Genomic DNA, 16,184 nt, shown 5'->3' on the forward strand with positions numbered 1-16,184 from the left:
AGTCTCCTGTCTTCTTCCACTGCTCAGTCACTTTATCCACTGCAGCTGTTTTTCCTTGGTTGGGTTCTAGAGCATGCATAGTCTGTTCCCCTTCCTCCAAAATTCTCATCCCCGCCTTTCATATCACTGAACTTACTCCTTTGCTCTACAGAAGTACTGCCAAATTCTCATGGCCACATGGGGCTTCTTTTTCTTTTCAAACACTCTTTTTTATCTTTCTCCACTCTTAACCATCCACCCAAGCTCAGGATTGCTTTTAGAAAAATTCTTATATATGGCATTTAAAAAGAGAATGAAAGGAAAGAAGAATAATCCCTATTTCCTTTTCAAACAATTGATAATGCATGTGGAATTTTTGCTCTCTCTTTGCTTCTATCTCAGCTTTCTCCACATAGCCTGGGAACACAGAATTTACCCCATCTGTGACCCAGTGTTATGCTGGGATTTTGAAGTTTCTATTATTTAATGGGCACATTTGCAACTGCAAAGGCAGTGAACTTAAAACAACTCGATGACAGGGTGAGAAAGGGCAGAACAGGTGTGCATGTATTATGAACACAGTCCTGGATCTTCCCAGTCCATTGATCCTCCCACAAGCAATCCCTTGGGGATGACAGCTGGAAAGAGGCACAGTGAGATATTTTTCAGACAGTCCAAGGGTTTTGCAGAATGGTTCTGTATAGCTTGGATAAAGCTTTCCCCCATGTATCTACAGCTCATCCTGCCACCTGCAGGGCCTGATCATTTGTTTATTGGAAAGCACTTGAGGAATACTGGCCAGAGATACTGGTGCCTTTTGGCTGGAGCCCCAGACTGAGCCCTAGGAAACAGAGATTAAATTTCTGGCTTCCTGATGGTCTTGGGCAAATTGCTTCATCTCTGAGTTTTTATTTTCCCCATCTTGAAAAGGAAGATAACGGTATTTGTTCCATTTCAGTTAAGCACTCTGGGGTCATTCACATCCCCGAACTTTAGGAAGCTAATTTAAGCTTGGCTCTTGCTCTAGTCAAAGCACTCTCAATCATGCCTTGGAAAAGCCTCTCTCTTTCTGCTGTCTATAAAGAGAAAATAGGAGTCTAGGAGTCCTAATTAAAGTATGTAAGTTTGCTACTTGCAGACAGGTGGATGACTATCCTTTTTTAAGATCTATGGATGAGGAAAACTACAGCTAAACATTATAAGGATGACTTCACCATGACTCTGTATCAGGAAACCCTCAAAATGAGTGATAGCCTTCCCAAAAATTAGGTGTTGCTAAAGATTCTGAATTTCAGAGTTATTGATTTTAAAGATACCATTTGAAAAAAAATGCAGAAGAGTAATACAAACATTTGTCAAAGACAGCAAAAGATCCAAAAGAAAAAGTTGCTCCTATAGATTTCAGCAGGCATAAAATTTGAAATTCAATACAACTATTTCAGTGAAAAAGTTAAGCGTAACACCATTTCTATACTTCAATCTCACACCTAAATAGTTTTTATATTTTGTTACAATTTAAGTGAAAAGAAAGCACACATAATCAATATTAGATTTAAAAGAACTTTTTGAAAATGCTGCTGCTGTAGTAAATAGTTGAAGCGATTATGGGTAAAATAGTTTTTAACCAATGAACTGAAAAGGAACCAGTAGTGTTACTGAAATCTTGTCACACTGGGTTCCTTTTCTACAATAAAAAGCCACAGTAAGAAGAAATGCACTAAAAGGTGTTCCAACCATAACAGATGGCACATTACTTGTGATATATATTTATTTCATTTGCTGCTTATAATGAAGTTAATCTGTACCCGTATGTCACTTTAAAAGGTCTCATTTCTATTTAAACCTCATGCATGTATCTTGCTCCTGATTTATATTTCAAATTCTGTAATGAAATATCAACTGAACAAAAAATGTAAGATGCTAGATATTGCTCATAGATTAGAATAATGGAATCATTACCTTAGCCCACACAACTGTAAATGATAAACAGCGCAATCTAAATTTCAAACAACTTCTAAATGGCCCTATTAATCACTATAAATAACAGTGCAGTTGGCCTTCTTTTCCCCTTCAAATAACCTTACGTAAATCTAAATAAAATCTAGAAAGAAAAAAAGGGGTTATCATCAAATTCACACAAGAATGGAAGAGAATTTCTACAAAGAATTCTCTTGGCTGGTATAAATTGTGTAGCTGTGTTTCAAAAGCCATATGACTCTGGAACTGACGGATGCCTTTCTCTCCCATGCCTGTGAAAATGGCAGATGACACACACCATATTTGCTTGCATAACACCACCAATTTCTTCCTTCCCAGATTCTGCTTTTCAAAAAAATCCATGGCATAACCATTACATGTGTCTATTCTAAAACTGCAGTACAATCTGTTGTGTGTTAGGTCAGGTGATCAGGTTGTGGCATGACACCTGCACAGAAATGCAACTCCCAGAGCCTCAACTTTGTTCTTGAATGGGGGCAAGGGAAAGAAGGTGGTAGGAAAATGGTTGTTTCCTTCAAGTGTGTTTTTATTGACCGAAGGAACCAGCAGGCTATTCAGGTCTTCTGAGCTGCTACTGGCTTGTGCCAGAAGACACATAGAAATGCTGTCTGTGGAGGCAGAAAAAGTGAAGACCAAGACAGGACCACAGATAGAGAAAGTTATGCAAAGATCTGGTGAAGCCTGAAACATCCCTGGAACTCCCAGCTTAGTTCAAACAACACAAACCAGCCCCAGGTTATGTGATCCTGGTTATGTTTCAGTGTGCTCCGGAAGGGAAGGGGGAAAGAAAGGTAAGATGATCTCTGTGTCCAGTCCTTACCTTCCGACCCAAAGAACAACAGGAAAGTCTGGAAAGTCTGAAAGTCTGCAAAAAGACCGATCACTGAAAACCACCAATTTTACTGGCACAAAAGAATAAAATACATATAAGGAGCATGGGAAATGCTTTCTGAGGAAATAATTAATTTGAGGGGACTTATCAGTTCATACTCGTTGTCATCCCAGTGATACAGTGATTTCGCAGGGAGTTATGATTCCATTTTCACCTTTCAAAGTATAGAAATGAATAAGGCTTTAGTTACTCTTTCTTTATATCTTTTGAAGAAGTACACCTTTTGTATAGCTATCCTTAAGTTTGCCCACTTACAATTAGCAAGGAGAAACAGCAGGAATGTAGATGAAGCAAGACATTGAAATAGGAGATAGGTACAGAGAAAATAAAAGGAAATACCTTGGGTAGTTGTCCTACTATGTATGGTAATTACCACAGACGATGTACCTCTGTGGGCAGGTTACTTCCTGTATTTTACTGCCTCCACAGAAGCTCTCCTCCTCACAAACAGTTAATCTAATGATATTAAGGGAAGGAGACGTGCTACTTAAGAAAATGAGCCACAAGGCAAAAACATGGAGCAAAGCCATGTTACAGCCTTGTTACTACAAGGGAATACATGCCATCAATCCTCCCTCCTGAGTGGAGCTGTTAATTTGAGAACCATTTGGGTGCAAGGTGGATCTGGCCTATATGGGAAGGAGAGTGCTGCCAACCTGGTAGTTCTTTTTGTCACTTGGGGTGCTGTTTCTAAACTCGTAAGAAGGCCCAGAATTTTAGATGGCTGCTACTTGGCAGATTTCAGTTAGCCTGAGAGCCAGTAGCTTTTATTTCAATATTTTAAAGTAAGTGGCCAAAGGAGCAGAGAGGGATAGCAGCAGAGGTTTCAGAAGCTACATCAGATAATTTGCAATGGTTCAACTAAGAAAAGATAATATTAATGTTTTACCTGGAAGATTTCTGGCTTGTCTTCAAATATTCTGGCAATGTATTTGTAGTCAGCATAAGCCCAGTATTTGGAGTAATCATAACAACTGAATGGTCCAGAGAGACAAGAAGGCTGCCCACAACTCCAAGCCAAAAACTCCTCAAGTTTAGCTTCCACATAGCTACAACTGGTTTCAAACTGGGGAACTAGAGCAACAAAAGAAAAATCAAATATTACATGAGCACTGAGCATAGAACCAGTAAAAATGTTAATACACAGTTTCTCTCTTGGCTCTGGTTAAATGCAACATGAGATATGAAGTCAGACTAGGTAGCTTGACTCTGGTCAATAAAATGGTTCTCATGACCTAACTCATAAGTAAAGTCTGAGACTATTGCTTTTTCATTAAGGTTTAACTGAATGGCTGTTACCTTGAACTTGCTGTGAGACAAAAGCAGACCAATACTTAGTGTTATTTTTCAGCACAGTAACTCAATAACACACCCAAGGTCGCTAAACAACTTTGCTTCATCTCCCTTCCTAAGTGTGAATTGCAAATGTGCATGTCAAGTATTTATGTATCCTTTATTTTGTCTCCATAGATTTATGCAGATGGACATGTTCATCTTACCCTTTCCCTAAAGCAATAACCAAACCAGTGTGGTCATGCATAGAAAGCGAGTTATGGAACCACACACACGCTGCCAATGATCCACCTAAAATGCTGTGTGCCCTTATTTTTCATTTGAGACTGACAAAAGCATATTGCAGTGTTCCTTGGCACACACAAGAAGTGTTTACCAGCAGGGTTTTGCTCCCAGCATGCTTTAGTCAGGCTGACTGATACAGCTTTTCAGCTCAAGGTCAGGTCACTTGGAAGGTCTGCAAGATAATCCACATCACAGTATACTTTAATTGCAATTAATCAGATATCTTCATTTCCCGCTGCCACTAATCATGCCATCTTCAAAGAGATTTCTCCAGTATTTAAAAAAATATGACTTTACTATAACTACTACTGGGGAAAAATTACTGCAGCCTGCATGAATGACAATGACAGAGCTGCAATTTAACCTTGTGTAACTTGCATAGAGCTGCACAGAAACGGGATCCTTTCACCGTTGCGCAGCAGCAGCTCTTCGTTCTTTACCACTTTCATTTTGTTACTGCAGCAGTTCTCACAGAGTCTCATATAGCTTTTACAAACCTTTATCACTATTATTTTGCTATTTTCCATTGTGATAGCATAGGTAGTGGTTTCCTTCCCATGGCTACCAAATCATTAACTAAGAGTGTCAGATAAGCCTTGTTGTTTAGCAGTCTGTAACCTGGGTCTGTGCAGTGGAAGAGCTTCCTACCTAAGGACTACACACAAGACATATAAATCCCTTGCAATTCACAAAATCACAAACAAAACCCTCTGTACTGGATCCCATATCTGTGTTGCAGTCCCTCTCCTGATACCCAGTCGTTAATGCAATGTATATAATTTTACTAAAAGGTGGTCTGACAGGAAAATTAGACAAAAGATACAAGCACTACAAAGGGTGTTTCAATATCTGTATTACTTTCATGAGAAAAAAGAGTACATAGGACACAGCCTGTTTTCCAAGACAACTCAGAAGCAAATGTTTTAAAGGCAATAAATATGCTCCTTCTACCTCACAGCATATTTCACTCAGAGTTTCATTTAAAAAAAATCCAACTATCTTGTAGAATACAATCTCCTCAGGGCAGGGTTCTTGGTTTGATTTATACCTTGTTCAGTACCAAGGTGTGGGTATTTATCGAAAAATAAATAGTAAAAAAACCCATATTTGGGCAATCTAGACAGTTTGCTTAGATGGGTTTGTAGGCTGCAACAAGGGTGAAAATGTTGGAAACGAGCAACTGAAAGCAAGAACATTATTAACCAGTTTGCTAATACTTAATGACTAAAAGCTGAGGGTGTTTTGTAATTGACAAATTGAAGATTAAGCCATGCAAGCCTAAAGTAGGCTGCCAGTTCTGTCTGATGACATGGTACCTGAAGGCATAACAGTCCTCCTCTCTCCCCTAATACCACAGATTGAAACTGGAAGGAAGGAGAGGGGGAAAAAGCGGGCTTTGGAGAAGCAACTCTCCTCCTTAGTTAAGGTCTGGTTCTGACAGTTGCCAAAATCTGTTTGTCTCAGAGTATTTGCAATGTGTACTAAGGAAAATGTAGGAAAAAAAGGTGTAATAGCCTTGGAAAACACCTAAACCTCCATTAGGAATGCAAGTGAAATGTCTCCTCCATTTCCTTAAGGAAAACCAAACCCCTATTCATAGCTGCTGGGGAATTAAACAAATAATCCAAGCAAGGAACAGCCATTTCATACTATAACAAAGCACAGGCATACTCACAAACAAAAAAACCTGGCCATGCACATCGAACCCCAATAACCACTTCAGATCTCAGCTTTATGCAACATTTAATCAGTGTACAGTATTTGTACTGTATTTTCAGCCTCCTATTCAGGTACTGATTCTATAGCCACCTTTGCAGTCTCTCTATATCAAACCTCAGAGACCTCAATTCTGTTGCTATCCTTAGTGGTAAAACCTCTTGGCAAGATGGTCAAGTTACAGCCCTTTCCTATCCAACTGCGTTATCTGACAGCATCAGCTCTATCCAGCATCAGTAAGAGAAACATCCTCCAGAGATCTTGTGACTCAGAAACTGATCAGCATGACAACTCCTTGTTCCCTCCAGCTTCTTCACAGTAACCTCATTGTTGATTCATTTCACTATGCAACTACTGAAAATGGTCAAAACAAGAAATGGCTGCATATAGAAGTCAGTTTTGTGGAAGCTTTTTTTGTGCTGGTGTGCTCCAGGTAGCTATCAGATAGAAGGGCTGTAATGCTGCATTTTCTCTGCCAGGAACAAAACTTCTGCAGCTTTGGCCTATCCTTTATCCCACATCAGAAAAATAAATCTTTTAGTGTGGCTGGAACCAGATGGGTAGGGATTTCCTGATTAATAGCACCTTCATTGCTCTTGTAATGAACTCTGGTACTCTCTTTGAAGGTATCTTTGTCAATGCTTAGCCCTCTGATCGTATTTTTTTCCCCTTCTTATGGACATAAACTGTTTAACTTGTGTAATCAGACATAATACTATCAAACACACAGTTAGATACAAATAATATACTGAGTAATACTGCTAGCTCTCACATTTTTCCATGTTTCAAATGCGCCATCCACATGCCTCAGGAAGTTACAAACTAGTAAGAAAAGCAAATACAAAATCCATGCAACTCCCACCATATTGCCCCATTTGCAATTCTCACTTTTGTTCATTAAGGAATTTTAGCTTGGGAAACCCATCCAGGCTGCAGATGTGGCACTAGAGAAAGATGAAGAGTTGCTGTAGTAAGAGGTCTCAATTAATTTTGAGTCTTCCAGATGAACCTCATAGCTCAAAAAACCTCAGAAACTCTGAAGCTGCCATTTTAGAGTGTCACCAAAATATGCCTTTAAGCAGGAGAGTGGATTTTTTCTTCTACATTTCCAACTCTGTAGCAGGAGTGCTCCCACTTAGTCTTAAGGCAATAAACCTATTGTGAACATGGAAGGAATATTCAGAGAGAGACCAATGCAATTTTAGTTGTATTCTAAAATACAAGTTCTGTTCTCTCTCTAACCACATGACTGGCTCTGTTTCACCTATGAAAGTTAGCAGGAACAATAAGAAAGAGAGGCCCTCATTAAGAGTAGTTTTAAGCATGCAAGAGTAGTAATAGTTTTAAGCATGCAACCACCTTCCAAATGACAGTGGCCCATGGAATGTATTACATTATTTCAGACTCTGAGATGGCTTGGATAATGGCTTCACTAATATATTCTTACACTGCAAATTTTTTATAGCATCACAGGTCTCATTCAGTTACAATATAACCCGAAGGCTGTACCCAGCTCCTTGAAGACATTTCTAGCCCACATTACATATAATGGAGGTTCCTGGAGACAAACTGATTGCTGCATAGGGATAAATGCCTTTAGGAAAAAGCAAAATGCAGATGGATGCTTCAAGATACAAATTCCAATTTAAATCCACTCTGTATCTCTAGTGATGACAAGTTATTGTTAAGTGATGACTCGTATCTACTTGGTAGCATCAATCTGTGACTCAGCTACAAAATACTCCATCAGTCCCATCAAAAACTCTGCCAGTTGGCACATCCATCTGGCTCTCAAAAAGTGCCTACTAACTAATGGAGAGCAGGACCACTACTATTCTTTTACCTGGTAGGCCTTGCATGTTACAACTGAGATATATGAACAAGGTATCAAGGAAAGCGTCATTCATATATATATATATATATATATATACACATACATACATATACATATATATATGCTACACCTTCTCTATTAGCACTGGGATGCATTTCACACATAGTGCAAGAACTGGGTGGTACCTCTCTGAACTACAGAGATATTGCTACAAAGATATGTACCAAGGTTTTAATTCTACACCTCAGTTTTCCCATCTGTAGAAAGTGAGTAAATAATATCTATTCCCTAATCCATGCTGGTAAAATGCTTTGAAATCCTAACATGCCAAGCATTTTCCCTCTAACACTTCTGTTTCATCACTTCTCTTGCAAAAATTGAACATGAAATAACATGGTTGTGATGCTGTGAAGAAAGCAAATTTCACAGTGTTAAGATAGCATGATGTAATCCTACCACTTTCACTGGAACTGGCAGATCCTCATCTGGAGTCTTTGTGCAGACTCTACATTCCAAGAAAGAGAAAGTCCAACTGAAAAAGGTTAGAAGACTACAGAAAGAATAGCTGGGTGGGGTCTAAAAGACCATGACGTATCAAATATTTTTTAAGTGGATTTTTCTGGCCTAAGGGTTAAAAAAAATCCTGAATGTAGTCAAGATACTTTTCAGGCAAAAGGGAGAAAGTGCATAGCAAAATGTATTTTGGTATGTCTTTAGGACAGCAAAGGATGTAAAGGGCAGGAATAAAGCAGTGCATAACCTTTCAAGTGAATAGCAGATTGCCACCTTGGAACGTGTTTCTTGTACCTTCCCTCCATGGTATGAAACTCAGTCTGTCCATGGACACACTAGTGTGTGGCTACAGACAGAGATGAAGTTGTAGTATTTAAAATCAAGTTAGAAAATTGTCTTTCTCCCATGGCACGTGAGGTTTAGCAGTGAAATTATTGCACTGGTGTCAAATGATTTTCTTCATGCTTTATACTTCCATCATGACTTTCATCACAGGACCTTTAAGTACTGAAAACCACCTAAGTCTTAAAAACCTCTGGAGGAAGGTGAGAATTACCACCATTACAGAAAAAAACCCAAACAAATCAGGCTAATTATTTAGCTAATTCCTTAACAGTCAGGCTAATGGATATGGAAGCTCAACTCACATGAACAATCTAATCATGTGTAAGACCAGGACCACACACACACAACAAAGCAAGGAAGGAAAACTGAGAGGCTTGATTCTTAGATGCTGGTGTTACCCACCAGACTTCCTCCTAAGAATAAACACATGAGAAAGACAAGGGAGACTTCTACTGCTGGCCAAATCCCATGTCCTAAAAAAAGCCTGCAACGAAAAGCAATACATTAGAGAAAGAACAGTTATAATGAACAGGCAGATAATTGCAGGACCTAAAAAAAGAGACTTGTGACATTAATGCCTGTCCACCTCATTCTCACCTAAATTCACCGTCTTCAGGCCCAGCCTAAACTGGACTGTCCTTCCCTCCAACACAGCAGAAAGGTGTTTCACATTCCAGTGCAGGGCTGGCCAGTCACCAACCATGTTACAGAAGACTGCAGGTTGCTGTAGAGACATCACAATTTCCTTGGTTTTCTCAGGAGTAAATGGTTTGACATCTTCATCTATGTAAAGAAAAAAAACAGATGGAGAGAGATGATTTATCATACATGAAGTGTTACCTACCATCTTTCATGGGACAGAAAACATTAAGAACTAAGACCTCCTTTGTTTATGACTGATTGTTTTATTACATTTGTAGATTTTTTTCAAATCAAAGTTGTTCTGCAAGCACTGGAAGAACTAAATTAAAGTGTAAAGTGGTGTATGAGCACATACAATGTAAAACAAAAAATAAAAATAGAATTTTCACTTGTATCTTTGGCAATAAAGCACTGTAGCCAAACTGCTTAGAAATAGGCTAACAATAAAATAAACTTGCAAATAACGTCCAGAGTTTAGAGAACATAAATTTCATGAGTAACAGTCTTTCTGCATGGGATTCTTTCCAAAATTGTAGTGCATTGTCACAGACAGCAAACCAGCTCCCCATGTGTTTGCTTTAAACCAAGGAACGGCAGCATAACCAACCAGCAGGTATTTTTGAAGTGTTTTAAAGTTTCATCAACAGAATTTTAGAAAAAGGAAATTGTACCGGTCCAAGAACTAAACTAACCCAAGATTTCCATTTATTCCTTTGCTGTTTAGAGATTTATATGCCCCACTGAAACTGTGAAGCTGAAATGTTGGCAATCTTGAATTAACTCAGCATTTTCAGAACAACTTTTCTTTAGGGACATATTCAGAAGGAAAATCTGGGTTTTTTAAAAAGGAATAACATGTCCAGAGAGCTGAAGAGGTGGACTACAGCTTCAGAACATAAAAAAATCCATTCATTATTTTAACCTCTATTGAAGTTAGCTCATCCAGAATTTGTATCTGTATAATGGCTAAGATTTAACATACTGAATTGATACACATGGCTCCCCGTGACTTCCAGCGGTTTATTCAAAACAAACAAACCAATTCAATCACTGTATTTAGGGGTCAAATGATGGTCTGGCAGGCACAATGAGTTAATTAAATACAGGCCAAGAAAATTTCCTTCTCTGCTGGTGCTAATTTTGCCTGTCACTCCTCCCCATGTGTGGGAGATAGCAGAAAACCAGCCAGTCGCACATGGGGCAACCCTGTGGTGCCAGCTAGGGGAAACACAGAAGATGACCCACTGGGAACAATGTCACTGAGAAAATTTCTTCAGGATTAATTCAAATGCAACAAAAAACCAAAATAAATCTATGGATGCTGAAGTGGGAATGGCAGGAATAAGAGGAGTCCTGTGCACATTGTGTGCTGTATCTTGTTGGTAACTTATGTGAGTCCCCCTTCTTTTGACAGGGTTTATACTCCCACATAAGGTTTAAAAGCTGTGCTTTTTAGTTTTCTAAATTAAGCTGCTATCTGCACACAAACTCAGTGGGAGGTATTGGGGCTGGGGTTTCCTAGAGTCAACGGGTCTCTTCTTCCATAGACTTCCAGGGAAACCGAATCCCTTACTTTTCACTCACCAAAACTCCATTGTGAAGCTTTAAAACTAAAGACCTCTGGTATTTTATCTTCATGGAATACAAAATTTTTAAATGGCTTCTCTTTCCTAAGGCAGATGACAGGAGGGAGCTTGGATTTTGGTTTGTTTTCCACATTTCCTCTCATATGCAGAGCAACACTTGACAGGATGGTGTTGCTGTGACACAGAGATCTCTCTGACACTTGGCCTTCAGTCTCACACTCCAGCAACTTACACAACCAGGACATAAGGAGGCCTCACGGGGACCGTATGTCTTACCATATGGTCTTCCCTACCCCCGGGATGAGGCTCTGGGGCTTTCCAAGAAATAGGTTAGTATACCTAGAGGCAGCGAGCCCAGAGAAGGAAGAAAGACCATCTGCAGACACAAGGGCATGTGCTGGTGCAGCCACCAGGAGCTGGCTGGAGGCATGGTAAGAGGTTAAAGCTCAGCACGTTTTTTCACAGAGATTCTGTTCAAGAGCTAAGGCAAAACTTGGTCCAGAGCTGAACACTCCCAGGGGGTTTATAAAACTTCTGTCTTTCACCAGTGCAATTATAATACCATACAGAGGTGGCTTTCACCATGTGGGAGCTGGCAGGCCTTATCTACCTTTCAAATTTTCCAGCTCATAAAAATGAAATTACTTCTGCTTAGGCCATGTTTATCACTGCATGGCTGTCTTTTCAACTACTCAGGGTTCTTTTACTTTAAGAGCAGTACATTTAAGTATTTTAAAGAATGTAAACCCTAATAAATGCAAGAAACTGGTGACACTTTTTTGGAGGATTTTGTAAAGCTGACTTTTATTGCAAAAGCTTCAGGTTTATCCTGTAACTTCAGTCAACAGTTGGGATGTGCTATGAAAGCAGAAAGTTCACTGGAAGAGACAGGAAGGCTCTTTGAAGCCAACTGTTGATTCTGTGGGGCTTTCTAATGTGATTTCCACATGCACATCATGCTTTTGCAAGGTGTGGTTTTAACCACAATGCATACACACACAGTGGGAAGCTCAGAGCTCAAGCTACTGGGAGAGTAGGCCAACAAAAAACCACAATGAGGCTAAATAGCCTCTCATCTACTGAATGATTGTCATGTCACCATGTTCAGTTGTAAACATATTTCCCTATAATTGAAATGTTTAGAAAATTTAAAGACTTAAATAAATATACATTAGGGGTTTTTGCAAAGACAAATGCAGATTCTTGCTAAATCTGAGTGAAGAATCTGTGTCTTGATTCACCTCTATGCATTCCTTGGTGAGAATGGAGTCAGCTAAACATAATTCTCTCAAATAATACTTGTCATGCATATCTAAGTGCCTGCTAGAGAAAAGACACATGATAAAAGGTAAATATAATATACTACAGCAAATAGATATTATGGTAATTTGGAGAACTCTACTCAAGACCAACAGAGATTTTTGATGGAACTATATGCTGTAGGAGTGGGAAAAAGTAATTTAAAGAGATATCTGAAGATAGAAGACCTGAAGAGAGATTAGCAGGATTATAATTTAAAACAATCTTTTCCTCAGTTATTGTTATCATAGCTTCACAAAGACTTTATAAGCTGGGTTCTTGCTTCTTAGTATTTTATAGCTTGAGATTGATGGTAATTGATTTGAAGGCAAAACCTGAGGTTGTGTAGCATATATAAGAACATACAGTTTGGATGTGCACAAGTAAAAGGCGAATAAATAAAATGTGTAGCAAAGGAGTAAAATATCCACTGCACATCTTGGCATTAAATATCAAATTCCTAGGGGAGATTGGGTAGCAGGAGAGAATAGAAAAGCATATTCCCTTTGAAAAGAAAAGCTCTGTGGGAGTCTTCATTTTCTCAGTTGTACTCTGATCCACAAGAGAAAAGGAATACTTTAGCTTAGTTCTTTCTATCAGGCTCAACAAATGGTGTGACTTCACAGTACAAAAGGAAGCAGGAATAATTTGTCTCATGTTTTGACTTTACCCAAGGCATGTACAGAATCCAGCCACGAACTGAAAAAATGAACCAAGTTTTAGCTCAAGTTTTGTAACTGTGGCAGCTTATATAATTGGCAAAAAACATAGGTGTTCTTTAGAAAGGCAACACCTTGCAAAATAGAGATCTCCCAATTAACAAAAGAAAGCTCTTCAGTTGTCTTTACACAAGGTACTGTCAAACATGAAGACTCATCCAGACTTAGCACTGAGGCCAGGTAAAAGAGAAATGATGAATCAGCCAAGTACTCTCCAGCAGACTTTGTGCTTCTGAAAGAGAAACTAATTTAATGTTTCTGATTATCAATTTTTCTGAATAACTGAGTGGGGCTTAGGAATTAAGAGTTTAACACAGCAGGCAGTCTAACTAAAAGTGGACTTGATCAAAGTTGTTCAGAAGTTAAATGTACTGTCATTAAAAAGCTAAATGTACTGTCATTCATTTAAAATAATTTAGCAAATTATAAGAGTTCATTAGTGCATAGCAGTTGGCTTCTGCCAAAACACCCTGCTGCTTAAATATGAGATTTAATTGAGAGGTATTAAAATTATTTTCTAAAAGAGGGAGTACAAGGAAATCCTGGTAATGCATTTGGTACATGCATCATCAAATTGTTTTTCTTGCAAATCTGTAATGCTCCCTTTTCCTTACTTCTTTTATTTTAAAAATATATAAAAAATAAAAGAAAAAAACCCCATTTTGAATACATTAATACAGACCAGCCAGGTGAGTAAAAAAAGTCACCTAACCTCCAGAATCATAACTATTCCAACAGCCAGGAGTGGGAAAAGAGAAGGTATGGGGGAGGATGGGCAAACTCCCCGAACCAAATATAAGTGACTTGGTTTGGAGGTCAAACTTAATGGTTTCACAGTACATTAACTCTGTAAATTAAAAAACAACTTTAAATAATCTGCATGTGATTGCAACGCTATGCACTATAATCAACCTACTCTGGGCAAACAGAATGCCTCTAAATATACATGTGTAGTTTTCAGAATAGGCTGCACCAACTCTTTACTTCCTCACCAGCTATTGCTGCTGCTATTAGTTCTGACTCTGGGAATGTTAATAACTGTAAATGCACGTAGCCAGCAGGCAGCTACCCTAGATTAGCAGATGTTTTGGTTACTGAAGGAGAGGTGGTAGTTGCATGGAGACTCTCAGGACAGACCAGTCTGCACTGGTAAGACTGGCACCTGAAGCTCACTCTGGTAGCCTGCAGCCAACACACCCTTCCTGACTCTCCATGTCTGCTACTGTGGAAGGACGGCAGCTAAAGTAAGAAAAGAAACAGGCCAAAAGAGGTATTTGGATTCACTTTCCAGTGCTCCTGTGGCAGAGCTGAGCATCTTACAGTTTTTCCTACAGGAAGTCGAAGTGACTTCAGACATGAAGTAAGATAGGAGTGTGGGCTATGCTGAAATCTCATCTTGTCCTTCCCATAGAGCAAAGGGAATTGCTGGCAGACTCCTTTGGAGGGAGTAAGGGTTGAGCCCAGAACACAGCACTGGGAGGGACTTCCCGCCCCTGCTCCAAATGACAGCGCATCATCTCAAGCATGTTTAGGAAATTCTTCCCCTAAATCCCCTAAGGCTCTTCCTCGAAAGCTCTTTCTGAACCCCGGGCCAGTTTCTGCCTGATGTCTCTCCTCCATCCTGCACCGCAGGTTTAGAATGCAGTTGTGCCAGTTTTTAGCTAATGAACTGAATGTCGAATGACCTCAGCTCCTCTGGTCTCCTCCAGTAGAAGAACTGCTTGAAGGAAAATACTATGGTCTTTGATCAAAACCTTCCACCAGGGTATAAAAAGATAAGATTATTCTTCCTTAAGCTAGGCTCCCAAAATTCCACCTTTCTGTCAGTCTGTGGAGTGTAAATTACACACCCCTGCTACTGAGGGGATTAAGTAGCCAAACCATGTCTTCCCAGAACCCCACTGGAACTGATACACATTTCTGACATTTCCTAATAAACAGAAAATTTAATACAAAACTTAAAACTAATATAACATTATAATTGAAGGTAGGGAACTGGCAAGTCAGGGAGTTGATGTGTTTATTTCTAAAAAAAAAAAAAAAAGAACTAGTTCATATTATAAGCTTATTTGTATTTCTTTTTCTATTCCTTGTCAGTAGTATGAAAGCACTACTGTTAAATAGATGAATACACTGTATAAAATTCATTGTCAGAAACTGTAATCAATTGTGACTTTATTGTTGTTCAGTCCTGTAAACTTGACTGACAAGAACTTAAAAATGGCAACACCAAAAGAATCTAAGTCTTCTAATTTACATGGTTTTCCCATAAGCTATTGTAGTAAATAGTCAAAAGTATTCTCAAAATATGTGGGTTTTTTTCTACAAGCCATTGTAATAAATAGTAATTAATACAATGGAGCCTTTTGCATTTCATCCATGAAAGGGTTATGATGGTCGTATACATTACTTTGTTCACGATTATACTGCACAGGATACAAATTATGATTAATGACTGAGTCAATTAGAGGTATAATTAATTGTCAGAACGAAATTATACTTTAAAAGAGTAAAAGAAGTTTTTGAATTACATAAATTATTGAATTGAGACCCACCACGTGAACCTCAAGAACAGTTTCTGAAATGCACAATAAGGGTATTAGATTCAGGGATTGCCACTTTTATAGGAGTACCAAAGATAAAGTACGGCTATTATTCCATTGTTTACATCATTCCATTTCTTTCAGCGTGGGTAAAACAAGCAGAAGTGCGTTTAATCTTTGCTTCAAATTGCTATTTCTGTTTATAAAGGTTCTCATGCTGCAACATGAATTTTGTCTGTGAAAACTGTTAACAGGTTATGTTTTGAATCCTGGGGTTCATATAAAGACTGTAAAAATATTGCTTTGACGTAATGTCCAGAATATACGACCAAAACAGCTCACAAAAATGCGAACAACCAAGGTTTTCTAATCTAATTTTCAACTTTAACGTTTTGTTCACGTTAGTTCTGTTTTTTAATATAACTATTAAACATAAAAGAACTCTTCCTCTTTAGCTGAAAAAGCTCAGCCTTTTACATAGAAGATCATATTTCAAAACTTTGTAATACAACAAGCTGCTGCTAGTGGTGTCAACATATC

The 16,184-nt window shown here is 38.7% G+C and overlaps 1 protein-coding gene across 1 annotated transcript in view; it reads right to left on the reverse strand.

Moving 5' to 3' along the window:
- The window catches only part of HSPBAP1 (HSPB1 associated protein 1), a 38,330-nt gene that overhangs the window by 16,590 nt on the left and 5,556 nt on the right, over window positions 1-16,184 (reverse strand). The window contains exons 2-3 of the mRNA XM_032115281.1: window positions 9,453-9,638; window positions 3,759-3,943 (exon numbers count right to left, since the gene is read on the reverse strand). Coding sequence (XP_031971172.1) covers window positions 3,759-3,943; window positions 9,453-9,638 — 371 coding nt within the window. The remainder of the gene's footprint in view (window positions 1-3,758; window positions 3,944-9,452; window positions 9,639-16,184) is intronic.

The sequence above is a fragment of the Corvus moneduloides genome, chromosome 7, assembly GCF_009650955.1.
Source record: "Corvus moneduloides isolate bCorMon1 chromosome 7, bCorMon1.pri, whole genome shotgun sequence".
NCBI classification, from domain to species: Eukaryota; Metazoa; Chordata; class Aves; order Passeriformes; family Corvidae; genus Corvus; species Corvus moneduloides.